Source organism: Balaenoptera ricei, chromosome 8, assembly GCF_028023285.1.
Source record: "Balaenoptera ricei isolate mBalRic1 chromosome 8, mBalRic1.hap2, whole genome shotgun sequence".
Classification (NCBI taxonomy): Eukaryota; Metazoa; Chordata; class Mammalia; order Artiodactyla; family Balaenopteridae; genus Balaenoptera; species Balaenoptera ricei.
Window position 1 is genome coordinate 104,500,582 of NC_082646.1, and position 18,607 is coordinate 104,519,188.

Below are 18,607 nucleotides of genomic sequence, written 5' to 3' on the forward strand. Positions count from 1 at the left end.
AGGGCCTTTGAACACTGGAGCTGGGAGGGTCCTCCCTTGCAGAGGAGACGGAGGCTGGGGGGGGCTCCTCCCTTGCAGAGGAGATGGAGGCTGGGGGCGTGGGTAGCAGCTGGCCCAGAGTGGACCCCAGGCTCCTTGCTGCCCACTCAGGGCCCCTGGAATAGCAGCCCATCTCTCCTCTGAAGATACACTTGCTCTGATCCTCTGCTACCATCCCTTTCTGTTCAGTGAGGGGGGTGCAGACATTTTTAAAAGACTCTGGGCCCCGTTTTCCTCTGCACAAAGCGTCGCTTTGTAAGTCTGTTCTAGACACAAATAGAACAAAGACCAGGCAAAAGGGCTTGATGCCAAGGAATGGGAGAAGACTGGCAATTACCACTGTGAGATACTTTGGCAAGGGGGTGGGGTGGGGGGAGGGGGAGGCTGAGCACATTTTTTTTTAATAAATTTATTTTATTTTTGGCTGCGTTGGGTCTTCGTTGCTGCCCACGGGCTTTCTCTAGTTGCGGTGAGTGGGGCCTATTCTTTGTTGCGGTGCGCGGGCTTCTCACTGCGGTGGCTTCTCTTGTTGCGGAGCACGGGCTCTAGGCGCGCGGGCTTCAGTAGTTGTGCCTCATGGGCTCTAGAGCACAGGCTCAGTAGTTGTGGCGCACGGGCTTAGTTGCTCTGCGGCATGTGGGATCTTCCCGGACCAGGGCTCGAACCCGTGTCCCTTGCATTGTCAGGCGGATTCTTAACCACTGCGCCACCAGGGAAGCCCTGAGCACATTTTTATGAGTTGTCAGCATCTTCCTCATTCTTTCCTCTTTTTTAAAAAATTTTGAAAATTTCCCAACATACAGAAATTTGAAAGAATCAAACACCTGTATATCCTCAACCAAGATTCACTAATCCCAACATTTTTGCCACATTTATATTCCTCTTTATGCATATATTCATTGTCTTTTGCCAAATCATATGAAAATAAATTGCATCATTATGCCATTTCACCATCTTCTCCTAATAGGGACATTCTCTAACATAATCACAATACCTTAGTTACATTTAAGAAAATTAATAGTGATCCTTTTTTTTAACTTATTTATTTTAAAATTTTATTTATTTATTTTTGGCTGTGCTGGGTCTTCGTTGCTGTGCGTGGGCTTTCTCTAGTTGCGGCGAGCGGGGGCTACTCTTCGTTGCGGTGTGCGGGCTTCTCATTGCGGTGGCTTCTCTTGATGCAGAGCATGGGTTGTAGGCGTGTGGGCTTCGGCAGTTGTGGCTTGCGGGCTCCGGCAGTTGTGGCTTGTGGGCTCTAGAGCGCAGGCTCAGTAGTTGTGGCGCATGGGCTTAGTTGCTGCGTGGCATGTGGGGTCTTCCTGGACCAGGGATCGAATCGTGTCCCCTGCATTGGCAGGCGGATTCTTAACCACTGCACCACCAGGGAAGTCCCAATAGTGATTCTTTAATATGATCAGATATCCTGTCCATATCCAAAATCTCTCATTCAACACCAAAATGTCTTGGATAACTGCTGGGTTCCCCACCCTCCAGTGGGAGCCTTTCGAATCAAACATTGCAGTTTTTATAAGCTTTTGTTATATCTTTTTCTGTCTCTTTTAATCTAGGACCTCTCCCCCAACACACACACACACACACACACACACATGCACCCTCACTTTTTTCCCCCACTACATTGATTTTTCTGATTGTTTCTCATGGTATCATGCGACTTGTTCCTCTCTCCTAGTAAAGTCTCAAGACTTGTTTTTAAAAAACTTTTTTAAATTGAAATATAGTTGACGTACAATATTATGTGAGTTTCACCTTGAAGCTTGGTTTGATGCAAGGTGAACATTGTTTATCACTGCGACATCATATTGTGTCCCATGGGGGGGGGTCTATGGTCAGCACATCTAATGGAGATGCTATATTTGTTTTATCTAATTTACATAGTATGTATAGAAAAAATGGAAAACAAAATCCTGAAATATTAGCAATGGTGGTCACTCTCTGGGTGGTATTTATTTTCCTCTTTATTCTTCTGTACATTTTCTAAATTTGCCAAAACTATTCACATTACTTTATAATTGGAAAAAAAAGATTAAAAGGCACAATCTTAATTTTTAAATTTTTTAAAAGCAATACAGCAATGTTAGAGAAAGTTTGGAAAAACTAAGACAAAGCAAGGCATAATGCCACCACCTTAACACATAACAGTTTAGAGTTCTACATAAAAAAGTTTTCATAATCTACATAATTATTTTCATACCGTTTCAAAATATGAAAAAGCTCCCCTCACCCCTCCAGAAATGCGTTTTACGGAATTCTGCATTTGTTTCCGGTTTAACACGATCTAAGCACCTTTCGCATGCTTGCGGTAGGCTCCAGGCTTGTTCTTTCTGTTGATAGGCGTGTGCACCACGTGGTGGGTGGTGCGGTTCGCCGGAAGTCAGGCAGCCCACGGGGCAGGAGCAGCTCGAGGAGAATCGGGTTCCCGGCTGTGCCCTGCCCGGTGCCCGCGCCGTGTATCCCTGCAGGGGCGCGTTTTCGTGACTCACCCAGCGGCAGACCGCACGTCTCTGCGGTTTTTGTAAACACCCATGGCGAGTTCCGCGGCCCCTCATCAGGGCAGAGCCCGAAGTGACACCTCCACTGGAATTGGGCACTTGGGGACCTGCCGGAATGAGGCTGAGAGAGCATTTGGGATCGGATCGTTGCGGCCCCGTTCGGTGTCCTGGTGTCCTAGTGGGACAGAGCTTCTGCTGGCGAGCCCTGTCTTGCCTGGGGCGGAGGTACTGGCTGAGGTCGGGGTCTCCCACTCACCACCTGTCCCCTGCTCCCCAGGATGTCTTCCTGGCCTTCCATCGCAACCTTGATTTCGTGCGCAAGTTCATGAAGCCCCTGCTGATCGGCGAGCTGTCCCCTGAGGAGCCCAGCCAGGACCACAGCAAGAATGTGAGTCGGGCCTCACAAGGAAGAAGGGGAGGGTTTGTGGGGGGAGGGGGTCTCGCCCCAAGAAGGAGAGTGCAGGGCGTGGGGCAAAGGAGCCTTTATGCCAGTCCAGGGGGAGCCACTGCTCATCACCTAGGGTCAGGGAGGACTCAGAGCCTCCGATGGCCCTGGTGAGCCCCCCTTCTCCTGCTGCCAGCCTGGGCTGGCCCTCGCCTTGGAGTAATTCATTCCCAGCCTCTCCACCTCTGGGGCTTCAGCGGTGCCAGGCTGGGCACAGGGTCTTTCCCTCTTGCCCAGCCCCCTGCCCTTGTATCTGGCCTTTCTTCCCCTTCCTGCCCTGCCCCTGCCTCCTAGCTTCCCTCTTTGTCCCAGTGATGCCCTCCTTTCCCCAGAGCCACCCTTGACTCTGCCTCCATCTCCCTGACCCCACATGCCCAGTGCCCACCCAGCCCTCTCTTGCCTGATAGAGTGTCCGGAACAAGTGGTGCGTGTCAGGTAGTGGAAAAATAAGCTTTTTTTTAATTTATTTTTGGCTGTGTTGGGTCTTCGTTTCTGTGCGAGGGCTTTCTCTAGTTGTGGCAAGCGGGGGCCACTCTTCATCGCGGTGTGTGGGCCTCTCACTATCACGGCCTCTCTTGTTGCGGAGCACAGGCTCCAGACGCGCAGGCTCAGTAGTTGTGGCTCACGGGCCTAGTTGCTCCGCGGCATGTGGGATCTTCCCAGACCAGGGCTCGAACTCATGTCCCCTGCATTAGCAGACAGATTCTCAACCACTGCGCCACCAGGGAAGCCCGAAAAATAAGCTTTTTAAAAAAAGAAAATTGTTGTGAGACTTCCCTGGTGGTGCAGTGGTTAAGACTCCACACACCCAACGCAGGGGGCCCAGGTTCAATCCCTGGTCAGGGAACTAGATCCTGCGTGCCGCACCGAAGATCCTGCACGCAGCCAAATAAATAAATAAATAAATGTTTTTTTTTTTAAAAGAAAAGAAAACATTTGCTATAAACCTTGTATTTTTAAAAATTGTTGTAAAATAGATACAACATAAAATTTACCATTTTAACTTTTTTTTTTTTTTGGCCACACTGGGCAGCTTGCGGGGATCTGAGTTTCCCAGCCAGCGACTGAATCCAGGCCCTCCGCAGTGAAAGTGCAGAATCCTAAGCACTAGACCACCAGGGAATTCCCCATTTTAACTAATTTTAAGCGCACAGTTAAGTGGCTTTGAGTACATTCACGTTGTTATGCGACCATCACCACCACCCATCTCTAGAACTTTCATCACCCCAGACTGACATTCTGCCCCCATTAAACATTAACTACCCATCTGTCCCTCCCCCCAGCCCCTGGTAAACACTTGTTCTTTCTATTGATGAATTTGCCCAGTCTAGGTACCTCATATAAGGGAACTCATAAGTATTTGTCTTTTCGTGTCTGGCTTAATTTCACTTATCTTAATGTCTTCAGGGTTCGTTCATTGGTAGCATGTGTCAGAATTTTCTTCCTTTTGAAGGCTGTATATTCCACTGTATGTATAGACCACCTTTTGTTTAGTCATTCATCCATCAATGGAATTTGGGTTGTTTCCACCTTTTGCCTATTTTGAATAATGCTCCTGTGTAAAATGCAAGCTTTTGAGTTAAGCCCTTTCTCTGCCACTGAACTGGCTGTGGACAAACACATAGTCCCAGGGCTGTGCCAGGCTCAGGCAGGTATGCGGTGACGGCAGCTGTTGCAGTGACCTGCGGCCAGGCTCCTGTGGAGCTTAGGTGTGTCGATTGGTCCCCTCTGGAGCAGCTGGGAGGCTGACTCCTTCCCGGTGCTCTGGCTCAACAGTCCCAGATCACTGAGGACTTCCGGGCCCTGAGGAAGACCGCAGAGGACATGAACCTGTTCAAGAGCAACCACCTGTTCTTCCTTCTCTACCTGGCCCACATCATCGTCATGGAGAGCATCGCCTGGTTCACCATCTTTTACTTTGGCAATGGCTGGATTGCAACCGTCATCACGGCCTTCATCCTTGCTACCTCTCAGGTGAGGCGTGACACTCTCACCTGTCACTCAAAGTCCCCGCCCCCTGACTCCCCCAGCTGGCAGAGGCCTGGTGCCTGGGTGCCAGCGCTGGGAAAGCATCCGTGGCCCTCTCTCCCCCCAGGCCCAAGCTGGATGGCTGCAACACGATTACGGCCACCTCTCTGTTTACAAGAAGTCCACGTGGAACCACATAGCCCACAAGTTCATGATTGGTCACTTAAAGGTAAATGTCAGCCGCCCTGGGCATCTGTCCTACCAGTTAGTGGTTGGTGTAGCACCATATCACTTCACTCAGACCAGGCCCACTGTCAGGTCAGTGTCCCGGCTGACCTACAGGACCTGCCAACCCTCCACTTCTCTGAACTTCCAAGCCCTGTCTCCTAACCACATTAGACATGCAAAACCAGTGTCCTAGTTCTAAAAACAAACACATGCTTCTTAGTTATATTTGTTATTATATTTGTTATTTTGTTATTACATTTGTTGTTATATTAGTTATTATATTTGTTCCTTACCTAAGGACTTACTAATAAATTCCTTTCAGTTTGGGGCCGGTAAATAAGCAGTCTCTCTCTCTCTCTCTTTTAAAATTCTTTTATTGAAGTATAGTTGGTTTACAATGTTGTGTTAATTTCTGCTGTACAACAAAGTGATTCAGTTATATGTATGTATACATTCTTATATATACATTCTTTTTCATATTCTTTTCCATTATGGGTATCGAGTATAGTTCCCTGTGCTACACATTAGGTAGGACTTTGTTGTTTATTCATTCTATATAGAATGGTTTGCATCTGAAGAAACAGTCTCTCTTGATAAACTGGTATGCTTCCCTCCATCAGGTAACGTTTGCTATCTGATACATTGTGTTTCTCTTTTTTTCCCCCTTGGATGCCAGGAAACACAAAGCAAAACATGAAACAGCAACTGTCCCTTATCTTCCTCTTCCTTATATGTATCCTCCCCTCCCACTACCTGTCATTTACACTTTTATCTTTAACCGTTCTGCTATAGATGAGTCCTTTATCAGAAGCCATCTCCAGTACGTTTTGGAAGTATATGGGGGCATGAAAAGGGAATATTGTCATCATATAAGTCTTTTTAGATAAGGGAAATCAAACAGTGTACTGATCAACTGAGCCAAAGGGCAAGAGTTGTTTCCAACTCAGAAGGGAAGATAGTTGTCTCACCACCCTCCAGATCAGGAGGCAGACCTGCAGTAGCCTTCTAGCTCGACAAGTTTGTAAAAAGACGAGCTCGACTTGCCAGCGACCTTGTGCTGCTGTGATTGATAGGCGTTATCTCCTTGGTTTCGGGAGTAAGTCCTTGCCAATTCTCACTTGGAAACAGATCTCATCCCCCACCCCAGCCCTGCCTCCACATCATTCAGCTGCTTCCTAAGAAAAGCTGTGTCCTAAAGACCCCCATCCCTCCCCACCCTGGCTTCGGAAGAGCTCCGTGTCCGGGTTGAGCGTCTCTCCCTGTGACCTGACCCCATCCAGCTCCTGGCTTGCCGGCTGCGGATCTGGTTGGGCGTGAACTACCATTGAGCTAGTAACCAGTTCCTCAGCAAACAGTTTGCCTGGACCTGAGCCTGGAGCTGTCTGAGAACCTGGTTTCTTTCCAGAATTTCAGGAGTGAAGGATGCGCATAGTTGAGCGCTTTGTTTCATTTTATACTCTTTTCTGTTGGAGAAAACCCTCCTCGGTATTGAAAGTAACATTTCACTCCGGACCCATGTTATCCCCACACACTTAACAAAGATGGACTGTGTCCTGTTTTCAGACTCTGGGCGGGAGCCGGGAGGGCCTTTCCCGTCTGATGTCTCTCGGTCCTTGAAGGGCCCTGGGACACAGCTCCTGCATCAGACGGAAGATGCAGTCAGGACAGAAGACTGGCCTCCATGTAGAACGTTGACTTGTAAACTCTGGGGTGACAGGGTATGCAGGTTGGGAGGCTACAGGAGGTCAGGGACCTGGGTTCTGCTGATGACTTGCCAGCCCGCTGCTAGCTGTGTCCTTCGTGCTGTATCCAGGCCAGTGGTGTGGCTGGGCAGGGGTGCTCCAGAGCGAGGACCATCACAGCTTTCGTGGAATCGCTCTGGCACCCACTGGCCACACAGCTGCAGACAAGCCTTGTAGGTCCAGCTGTTCCTCTGGTCCCTTTGTTGGGACAGAAAGGAGCTGGCTGCGGGGAGGTCCTCGGGTGCCCTGCCAATTTGGACGTCTTAGCTAAAGACAGTGAGGGCACTGAACAGGGTGCTGGAAGCTTCGAGATGTTGGGACCTGCTTCTTACTGTCAGCCTGCACTGCTGTAGAGTTCCACGGGTGAGCCCTCCACCTCCCAACCCCTCAGCCCATGTCACTTCCGGTGGACATTTCTTCCCAAGGGTGATCTTGTACAAAGACAGTTCTGAGAGGTCGAATCTTTGTTTGGCATTGCACTGAGGATAAAATGCAAACCACCAGGCCTGGCGCCATCTAGACTTTACATCTGGAGATGGAAATCTTTGGAACCCACAGCCTTTTCACAACCTTATCTGGGGCCACCAGGGCCGGAACTAGGGTGAGGCAAGTGAGCACACAAGTGTGTCCCAGGGGCACAGAATTTAAGGGGACATCAAAAAGAGTCAGGAATTGAGATAAGTAACATTTTAATGCAATATTAAAAAAAAAAAAAAAGCAAAATTAATGCCAAAAAATCCACAATGAACAAAATACCAACATTTCAAATAAAGATCAGGACTGTGTTGAGCCATATTGGAATCTGAAGCCGAAGGACAACTTGTACCTTACATACATGTTTGTATGTATTCGTGCTTTTCTTTTTTTGATGGTAGATTTTTTTTTTTTAATATACATTTATTTATTTATTTTTGACTGCGTTGGGTCTTCGTTGCTCCGCACGGGCTTTCTCTAGTTGCGGCGAGCGGGGGCTACTCTTCGTTGTGGTTCACGGGCTTCTCACTGCGGTGGCTTCTCTTATTGCAGAGCACGGGCTCTAGGCACACGAGCTTCAGTAGTTGTGGCACGTGGGCTCAGTAGTTGTGGCTCGGGGGCTCTAGAGCGCAGGCTCAGTCGTTGTGGCGCACGGGCTTAGTTGCTCCGCAGCATGTGGGATCTTCCGGGACCAGGGATCGAACCCGTGTCCCCTGCATTGGCAGAAGGATTCTCAACCACCGTGCCACCAGGGAAATCCTAATGGTTGATTTTTTTTCCCCAGAGCATTAAAATAGTTGAAAACTACTTAAAAATTGGAAAGGGTGGTATATTAAAAATCCTAATATGAAGTTTAAATTGATTATTTATACTGAAACCAAATTTATTACTATGTTACAGTTTAAGTTAATTAAAAATTATTTAAGGGACTTCCCCGGTGGCACAGTGGTTAAGAATCCAGCTGCCAATGCAGGGAACACGGGTTCAAGCCCTGGTCCGGGAAGATCCCACATGCCGCTGGGCAACTAAGCCCGTGTGCCACAACTACTGAGCCTGCGCTCTAGAGCCCATGAGCCACAACTACTGAAGCCAACGCACCTAGAGCCTGTGCTCTGCAACAAGAGAAGCCACCGCAATGAGAAACCTACGCACCACAACGAAGAGTAGCCCCCGCTCGCCGCAACTAGAGAAAGCCCGCACGCAGCAACGAAGACGTGACGCAGCCAAAAAATTAATTAATTTTTAAAAAAAGAAAAAAAAGTTTTTTTAAAATTATTTAAGAGACTTCCCTGGTGGTCCAGCGGTTAAGACTCCGCACTCCCAATGCAGGGGGCCCGGCTTCGATCCCTGGTCAGGGAACTAGATCCCACATGCCGCAGCTAAGACCCGGCGCAGCCAAATAAATAAATAAATATTAAAAAAAAATTATTTAAGACTGTCACTTGGTTGAGAGAAATTGTCAGACTTGGCAGTTCTCTCCATTGAAAATGGGATGAGCAAAAGCGTAGATTTTTAGAAATATTGTTGATGAGTTTGCCTCAGGGTCTGCTATGGCTCTGCCCAGCACTGCTGGCCCAACTGAGGGGGCCTTCTTTTGGCTTCTGGAACATTCTACGCTCCCCTTCCCCCAAGGCCTTCACCTAGGCTCTTCCCTCTGTCAGAAACGGGACCCTCACTCTGGCTGGCCCGCTCCTGCCCCAGCCTGCTGCCCAAGGGCAGTCCTTCTGAGTGGCCTCCCGAAACTTTTCCAGCTCCGTCAGCCCACCCCAGTGTGGAGTGATACCCTCCTCTCCCTCGCTAGACAAGGGCTCGCCTCCTTCCCCACTTCATCCCCAGGGCGGGCAACATTGGCACCACATTCCGAGAGCACAGCACTGGGTCACTGCTCCAGGACAGGCAGGGCTTCCCAGTGCCCAGGAAGGATACGGAGGGTTGAGCCTAGTGAAGAAGGATGGAGGAGAGTCACAGCAGAGAATAGCACCATCAAAAAATGTTCTGTCGTTACAGCCGATGCCAAGTTCGGGGATGGCCCCACCTTGCCTCCTCTCATCCCTGTGGTGCTCGTAGCCTGTCTTTCCTCCAGTTATTCAACAAACATCTCTTGGTTGGTGCATTGTAAACATCGTGCACACATGCCTTGCCCCTTGATTTCTTTGTGCCTGGGACTCCCTTGCGCTCTTCCCAGGAATTTGGTTCCTTTTGTCTAGAAAGGCCAATGTGTCATCTGATTTCTTAATCCTCTAAGCTCTCATTCGCTGACTTTTTTTTTTTTGCCCTGTTGGGTTTTGAGGCCCTCCTGCTTACAGGGGCCTGAGGTCACTGCAAAGGCCACAGCTGCTCAGAGCTGTTCCCGCCCATGGCCGTTAGGGTCCAGAGACTATGTTTGTACCAAACATCTTCCAAGTAAAATATTTGTTTTTGCAGTTAGGCCTTTTTATAGATGGCCAGACCCTTGGCCAAAGCATTGATTGATCCAGCGACAGTTCACCAGTGAAGTCCTCATGCGGAAGAGTCAGAGGAGTCTTGTTTCCTTCTTTGCATCACTGGGTGACTTTGTAGAGGGACGTGCCTTCAGAATGTGTCCAGAGCTGGAGCTGGTGAGACAGAAATTTGTGGCCTTGAAAGAAATACTCATGTAATGCTTCTTGTCTCCTAGAATTGTAATTTTATTATTATTGTTTTTGGCCGTGCCGCACAGCTTGAGGGATCTTAGTTCCCCGACCAGGGATTGAACCCAGGCCCTTGGTAGTGAAAGCTCAGAGTCCTAACCACTGGACTGCCAGGGAAGTCCCTAGATTCATAATTTTATATTTACCCGTTAGAACCAGGAAGCTCTGTTGGTGATTGTTTATGAAGCTCCGCCAAGCCTTCTGGGTGTGATGTGACTCAGCTGTCACCTCTCAGTGCAGTGGCATGTCTGGCTGCTGGGCTGTCTCTTGCCAGCTACTCTGTGGGCCATCTGAGAGCAGGGACCACTTGTGGTCTTCATTTTTTTTTTTTTTTTTTTTTTTTAAGTTTTCTTGATGTAATTCACATGCTATACAATTTGCACATTTAAAGTGTACAAACCAGGGAATTCCTGGCAGTCCGGTGGTTAAAACTCTGCACTTCCACTGCAGGGGGCGTGGGTTCCGTCTCTGGTCAGGGAACTAAGATCCCACATGCTGCGCGGCGTGGCAAAAATAAAGTGTACAAACCAATGACTTGTAGTATAGTCCCAAATGTGTGCAACCACCATCGCAATCAGTTTTGGAACATCTTGATCACCCCAAAAAGAAACCACACACCACTTAGCCGTCACCTCCCAACCCCTTCATCCCAACCCTAGCACTAGGTAACCATTCATCTTTCTGTCTGTGGATTTCCCTGTGCTGGACATTTCATATAAATGGAATCCTTTGTGGCCGGCTTCTTTCACTTAGCATCGTGTTTTCCAGGTTCATCCACGTTGTAGCGCGTGTCAGTGTTTCACACTTTTTTATGGCATGGCCAAACATATTCCATTGCTGGGAACGTTTGTGTACAAGTCTTTGTGTGGCTCTGTTTTCATTCCTCTTGGGTACACACGTAGGGGCGGAGTGCTGGGTCATATGGTAGGGACCACTTCTTACTGTTCCCAAAACAGAAGTGTTCCCCTCTGCACAACACACGCAAACAGGAGACGAGCAGAGGATGAGGGACGTAGAGCCTCACGCCCGGTGTTGGCAGAGAGCTGAGACTCCACCACACGTGCTGACGCACGTGCCTCTCCGTCCATCCCCCGCACCGTCTTATGATCAGGGAAATAGGCCTGGGTGGGGAGTGACCTGGCCCCATACGGAAGTCCTGGCCAAGGGCCTGCCCAGCACTCTGGACTCAGCACCGGCAGGGCTGCATTCTGACTCTCAGGGGCCCGAGGCCCTGTGTATAGTGGAGAAGTCAGCCCTGAATATTGGACCTGCTAGGAACTGGTCCTGAGCTGGGCCTGTCGTGGATCCCCTTCCCGCGCACCGAGGATTGCACTGCTCACCCCTATTCCTCCCCCGACAGGGCGCTTCTGCCAACTGGTGGAACCATCGCCACTTCCAGCACCACGCCAAGCCCAACATCTTCCACAAGGACCCGGATGTGAACATGCTGCATGTGTTTGTCCTGGGTAAATGGCAGCCCATTGAGGTACGATGAAGGGGACCAAGTGGCCATGGGGAGTGTTTGGCCTGCGCAGGGATCAGGGGAGGAATCCCATGGGGTGGAGAGTGTCTGATGTTTACACGAAAACCTTTCCTGGACACCCTGAATTATTCAAGCTGAAATGTCTGTGGGATGGCCTCCTGTGTAAATAAGGGATGCAGCTCCTTACCAGAGTATTAAATGCCTCCCCACCTCCCATGGGCCGGGGAAGAGCATTTCCTGGCTTGTTCCTTCCAGTTTAGCAGGAAGGCACGATTCCAGAGCTCAAGCTTGGTCCCCGAAGACCAGCCCCAGGAAACCTTACTTGGAGAGTCACAATCCCCGATGCTGGGAGGGACCTCAGCAGGGTCTGGTCCCACCTGCTTCACCACAGATGCCAAGCGAGGCTCGGCAGGAGGAGGGTGTGTGTTCAGGGTCACATCGTTTAGTGGCCAGTCTAAGATGAGGCCCCAGATCTGACAGCTAGGCCATTTCCTTCCACTCCATCACACTGCCTTGTTTTTACATTAGTTTTTTTTTTATACAAATGGTCTCCCCAAGAGAAGACACTTTTTTTTTTTTTTTTTAATTTATTTATTTATGGCTGTGTTGGGTCTTCATTTCTGTGCGAGGGCTCTCTCTAGTTGTGGCAAGCGGGGGCCACTCTTCATCGCGGTGCGCTGGCCTCTCACTGTCGCGGCCTCTCTTGTTGTGGAGCACAGGCTCCAGACGTGCAGGCTCAGTAGTTGTGGCTCATGGGCCCAGTTGCTCTGTGGCATGTGGGATCTTCCCAGACCAGGGCTCGAACCTGTGTCCCCTGCATTGGCAGGCAGATTCTCAACCACTGCGCCACCAGGGAAGCCCAGTTTTTTTTCTTTTTAATACATTTATTTATTTATTTATTATTTATTTTTGGCTGCATTGGGTCTTCGCTGATGCGCGCGGCTCTCTCCAGTTGTGGCAAGCAGGGGCCCCTCCTCGTGGTGCGCTGGCCTCTCATTGTGGTGGTTTCTCCCGTTGCAGGAGCACGGGCTCTAGGCGCGCGGGCTTCAGTAGTTGTGCCTCGCCGGCTCCAGAGTGCAGGCCCAGCAGCCGTGGTGCATGGGCCCAGTTGCTCCGCGGCATGTGGGATCTTCCCAGACCAGGGCTCGAACCCATGTCCCCTGCATTGGCAGGCAGATTCTCAACCACTGCACCACAAGGGAAGCCCATTACATTAGTTTTTAAAAATTATTATTATTATAAATATAGAACATACCTGTTACAAGCATTTAAATAATAATAAAAATAGACCAAACTAAGAAGTGAGTCTCCTATTATCTGTACCATCCCCCCTTTGCTTCTAGTGTCATGCCCCTGAGGGTGACCACTGTTGACAACATACTACAAAATCCTTCCAGATATTTTCTATGTGTGTAGACACACACACATATCTTTTTTAAAAACAAAAATTAAAACTTAAACAGTTTTTCTGCAACTTGCTGCCTCACCAAACATAGACTTCTTTGCTGGAGTCAGGAGTGTATGGGCCTCCACCCGGGGCTGTCCAAGTGCTCTGTCGCATTTCTATACCATAATGTAACCCACACTATTTTATGACAGGAAAAATTGGTGTTGCTAAGTTTTTGAATAAAGGACCCCCCCCCAATGCATTTAAAGAATTTAAAGACTGTCCTCATTTAACATTCTGTAAAAAGTAGAGCCTCTATGTGACAGCCTCTAAAAAAAATCTACATAGGCTTTACTTTTCAGAAATACATTGGTGATGTAAACCAAAGTTTAGAAGATCCTTGTTGCTTTTCCGTAGATCTTAAGTGTGACCATACCACGTGCAGAGTAGGGGCCCGATAAGCATTTGCCAAGAGAGGCATGTCTACCCTCAGTAAGGAGCAGTGTCTTTAATTGGTCGTATTCCCAGTAGTGTTGGCATCCAAGGATTGGAACAGGGAGAGAAGAGAGCCTGTCCCCTCAATTCTGGTTGGTACCCCCCTCCCATTTCATATCTGACAGAATATCTGAGCAGAAACATGGGTTTTCTGTGACATTGTCAATTCAGAGGAAATTAGCCAAAATTCAGTACTTTGGAAGTGTGGAGGCTCTCTGGCTGGGCAAGGATTTTATTCTCTGCCAAAATACATGCTTGCATTTTCCTTCTAGGAAAGAGTTTGCTTGCTTTGATTTGAGGTGTCTAGATAGTAGGACTGATTAACCTGGGTCCATCTGATAAGAAGACAAAGGCTTCCCTTTCTGGGTGAGGCTTCGTGTTGTAGAGCTGTTGACTGGCTTGACAAATGCTCTCTGTGTCCCTGACAACAAAATCTAGTCTCACCAGTGACGCTGGCAGCAAGCCGTCTCTCCTCTCCGTGTGGTGGCCAGCGAAACTTCTTCCAACATCTCTCCCTAGACACCTCTCGAATGCCGACTTCTGGAGAGGGGGTGCGGTGGGAGGTTTTGGGGATCTGGCCATCCAGTTGCCAGTGGCCTTGAAAGACCATGGCCACGGCCACGGTGCTCCATGAAATCCTTTCTCTCACATACTCGGGGGAAAGGCCAGCTGTTTCTGGGTTCCTGGTTGAGCCATACCCTGGTGTCCACAGGACCATGCTGCCTGGAAGGGACCTTTCTTTTATGCTTAGAAAGTTCTTCATATATTTTCAGTGTTTTATAGTTTCACTTTTTTTTTTTTTTTTTTTTTTTTTTCGGCCGTGTGGCAAGCGGGATCTTAGTACCCTGACCAGGGATCGAACCCGTGCCCCCCCCGCAGTGGAAGTGCGGAGTCCTAACCACTGGACTGCCAGGGAAGTCCCTGGTTTCACTTTTATTTATTTATTTATTTATAATTTTTAATTTTTAAAATTTTTTGGCCACACCACGTGGCATGCGGGATCTTAGTTCCCGGATCAGGGATCGAACCCATGCCCCCTGCAGTGGAAGCATGGAGTCTTAACCACCGGACCACCAGGGAAGTCTCTGGATTGGAGAATTTCTCCTTCTTCTCATATGGTGGACTTAGAGCAGTGAGGAACCTTCTTGCTACAGAAAAAGAATATCCCGCAAAGAGAGGCCATGATTCCTTGAGGCCCTGTTGTTTTCCAAGATCTCCAAAACCTACTTCCTGACTCCAAAAGAAAAGTTAGAATGAAGCTGGGAGGTTGGCCAGGAGGAGCTGGGGGAGCTGCATCTCAGGCAACTGTACGAAGCCAGGGCCCTCAAGGAGGACTGAAGTGTTCCAGGTTGGTGGCACCCTCTGGCTCCTGGCAGAAGCAGAGGCAAATCCCCCTTGGAGGAAAGTCTCCAAATATAGGTATGAAGATTCCCATAGGCTAATACCAAGCAATGAGCTCACAATCAGAAGCACAGCACAGAAGGCTAGCCACTATGAGTGAGAATCGGAAGAAACAACATATAACAGATTTAGATGCTATAGAACTCCAGATACTCAGGTCCTATGTACAATATAGAAAGGTTATGTATGAACTTAAGATAAATAAACAACAAGTGATTATCAAAGAGAACCAAACAGATTTTTGAATGACCAAATGAAGTATAGATATAGATATATATCTCCAAAACAATGGGTTAAATAGATTAGACAGAGCTAAAGAGAGAATTAGAGTCCTGGAAAATATGTATAAATAATCAAAAAGTAATATGGTTTGCTCTCCGTTGGGTCCCCAGGGCCTGTGCATAGTAGGCCCTCAACGTGTGTTTGTTGAATGAATAAGCTGCTTTGTGTCGGCCTGTGCTGGGAGTTGGAGGCTCGGAGCTGGCCATCGTCCCTCTTCCTAGGATACTCCCAGCCCAGTGAAGGAGCCAAGACGTGCCCTCAGGTGGGCATGTTACCATCTAGGGTGTAGCAGGAGACATCAAGCCAGCAGCTCTGTTGAGGGTGTTAGGAGTCGAGGGAGTGCTGACGGCAGGGCTCTGCACCCAGGGAAGGGGGAGGGGTCTACGGGGTCGAGAGGGTCTGTGTCTAGTGAAGGGAGGGGTCTGCAGGTGGAGAGGGTCTCTGTCTAGTGAAAGGAGGGGTCTGCAGGTGGAGAGGGTCTGGCTGCAGACGAGAAGTGGTGGAGCCCCCATCAGAGCCTGGTTCCCTGGACCTCTTTGTTTTTTTTTCTTTTTGGCTGCACTGCAGCATGTGGGGTCTTAGTTCCCCGACCAGGGATGGAACCCATGCCCCCTGCAGTGGAAGCGTGGAGTCTTAACTGCTAGACCGCCAGGGAAGTCCCCTGGTATCACTTTTGAATGCTTGACTTTTGCCAAACGGGACTTGGCTAAGACCGATGGTCAACCTTCATAATTCTCAGGAGTCAGCCAGTTTTCCTGGTTTCCCCTTACCGGGTCACGCCACCCCTTCTGAGTGGGAGGGTATCCCCTCCTGAACCCCAGCACCTGGTCTGGGCTGAGTGTCAGCATGGGACGCTGTCTGGGTGACTTTGGCGTCATGCCGATCTGTGCCAATCCATCCGTGGCTCCTTAGAGCTCACTGCAAGCTTGTCATGGGCCGACTTTTCCCTCCCAGAAAGAATTTACATCTTTACATTCAGCCTTTCCATCCAGAAATAAGACATCTTTCTCCATTTACGCTTGAGTCTCCTTTTTATATCTCTTAGAAAGGTTTTCCTTTTTCTTTTTTTAAATTTATTTTTATTTATTTATTTATTGTTGGCTGTGTTGGGTCTTTGTTGCTGCGTGCGGGCTTTCTCTAGTTGCGTCGAGTGGGGGCTACTCTTCGTTGCCACGCCTGGACTTCTCACTGCGGTGGCTTCTCTTGTTGCGGAGCACAGGCTCTAGGCGCGCAGCTTCAGTAGTTGTGGCATGTGGGCTCAGTAGTTGTGGCTCGTGGGCTCTACAGTGCAGGCTCAGTAGTTGTGGCGCACGGGGCTTAGTTGCTCTGTGGCATGTGGGATCTTCCCGGACCAGGGCTTGTACCCGTGTTCCCTGCATTGGCAGGCAAATTCTCAACCACTGTGCCACCAGGGGAAGTCCTCCTTTTCTTTATATGTCTTGTGGATGGTTTTCTTTTTTTTAATTAAATCCTAGGTAACTTGTGCTTTTTGTCATTATGATAGGGGTTCCTCCAGTGTTCAGGAAACATGCTGATGTCTGGCTAGTTATCTTATGTCCAGCTAGTGTCCGCTTATGTCTGCTTGTGATTCTAGTTGTTTTTCAGTTGATTTTTTTGAATTTCCCGGGTAGACAGTCATATCCCTGAAAATAATGAAAATTTAGACTCTTTCTAATCGCTCTACACTCTTATTTCTGACTTGGGTTTTATGGCATTCTTGGAACTTCAGAACAGAATTAAATAGTGGTGATGTCAAGGGCGGTCTTGTTTTGCTCATCCTGCCCCTCCACCACCCACTTTTTTTTTTTTTTTTCCATATCATGGGGGAGAACGAGGAGGCCCTTAGCCCTGTAGCTCTGTAAACGGGCTCTCAGAAGGCAGCTGCTTCTGCCTCCCTGCCTGAGATCCTGCTTTTCCTGCCCATCTGGGAGGCTCTCCCTGCCCCACGGCCTGTCTGCAGCTGACCCTCCAGGCTTCCTTCTTGAACAGGCCAGATATTCCCTTGGAGCACCTGTGGCCCTCCTCTCAGGGCCCTTGGGCTGGAGTCTTGCCACCTTGCGTGCCTGCCGTGGCCGTGTTCCTCATTTCTGTGTGTGAGTCTGGGCAGGACTTTGCAACTGCTCCCCTCCCCCTTCCCCTGAGCAGACAAGGAAGGCCCTTGTCATTCCTCAGACATTTTGTTCCAATGCTGAAAAGTCCCCTGCACATGCCCCTGGCACCCGCTCAGCCCATAATCCAAGCCCGGCCTTGTGGTCCTTGCAGAGGCTGAGCACAGGAGGGTCAGCTGGCCGGGGCCCAGGGTTGTGGGCCTCCAGGAAGACAGGCCGCCGGGGCTGGCCGTACTCCCCCTTCCTCTGCCTCTGGCCTGTGCTCCCTTCAGCCTCGGCTTGAGGACGTGTCAAAGCAGGTCCTGCATGTGCCGCCACTCCTTGGGGTCTGGACACGACAAGCCACCCGGAGCCTCGCCCGCAGCTCGAGTGGAAGCACCCCCTATCTTCCTGCATCTCCCCTGTGGTGGCCTCACGACCCGAGCTTTCTCCCTGTGTGTGATGGGGACTGTCCTGGAGGGCAGAGGCGTGTGGGTCCTCCAGGCCTGTGGTCCCCACTGGGGAGGAAGGTTGACTCTTTCTGAGTCCCCGGGCCTAGCACCGTGCCAAGCACTGCACGTGGGGCGTCACTTAATCCTTGCTTAACCGTGAGGCAGGAGCTCTCATCAAACCCATTTTATAGATGGAGCAGCTAAGGCTGAGAGAGTAAAATAACTTGCTCAAGGCTACCGCTAGAAAAGCAGTGCCACCATCCAAACCCAGGCTGTCTGGCTCCCAGCCAGGGCTTCCGGGTCCTGTGGGACCCTGCCCGGGGCCACCACCTGCTGGACACTAGAGGCCTGTGTTTGTTGGATCCCTCCAGCTTCCTGATGAATTAAGAAGCCAGAAGCCCCTCCTCCTAGCTTGGTACGTTCTAAAACAGCTCTCCCCATCCCTTCCCTGCGCCCATGACATACAACTGAGTGTTGCAAAGAACTGAGCGTGTGAAAGTCAAGAAACCAGAAGGTTGGCCCCAGGCCAGGCCTGGCATCACCAAACCACAGCTGTGCTTGCTGGTTTTTGGAGGAAGGCTAGTGCCCTGGATCAGCCTTACCCTGACAGGCGACCTTGCAGTTCCCCTAACTGAGGTCATCAAGACGGGAACAGGCATCCCGTGACATTTTGCATGTTACCGCACACGGGCGCACGTGTAACTGTGACTGGCCTTCCCTCACAGTTCTGAAGTGCTTTCACAGCCCCATCACCAATGAGCCCTCGACAGCCCTAAGAAGTACTAAGAAGTACCCATCATACCTCCACTTTACAAATAAAGAGCCCAAAGCTTATGGGGTGGGAGGGTGCGGGGACAGCAAAGCAATTTGCTCGAATAACAGATTGTTTCCAAATCTGGAGCCCCTGCCTCTCTAAGGCTGGGAGCCCTCAGGGGTGGACAGAGA

General features: G+C 49.6%; 1 protein-coding gene across 2 annotated transcripts in view; it reads left to right on the top strand.

Moving 5' to 3' along the window:
• The window catches only part of FADS2 (fatty acid desaturase 2), a 36,025-nt gene that overhangs the window by 6,840 nt on the left and 10,578 nt on the right, over positions 1 to 18,607 (top strand). For both annotated transcript variants that reach the window (XM_059931742.1, XM_059931743.1), the window contains 4 exons: positions 2,827 to 2,937; positions 4,771 to 4,968; positions 5,090 to 5,191; positions 11,436 to 11,561. In XM_059931742.1, the coding sequence (XP_059787725.1) occupies positions 2,827 to 2,937; positions 4,771 to 4,968; positions 5,090 to 5,191; positions 11,436 to 11,561 (537 nt within the window). The remainder of the gene's footprint in view (positions 1 to 2,826; positions 2,938 to 4,770; positions 4,969 to 5,089; positions 5,192 to 11,435; positions 11,562 to 18,607) is intronic.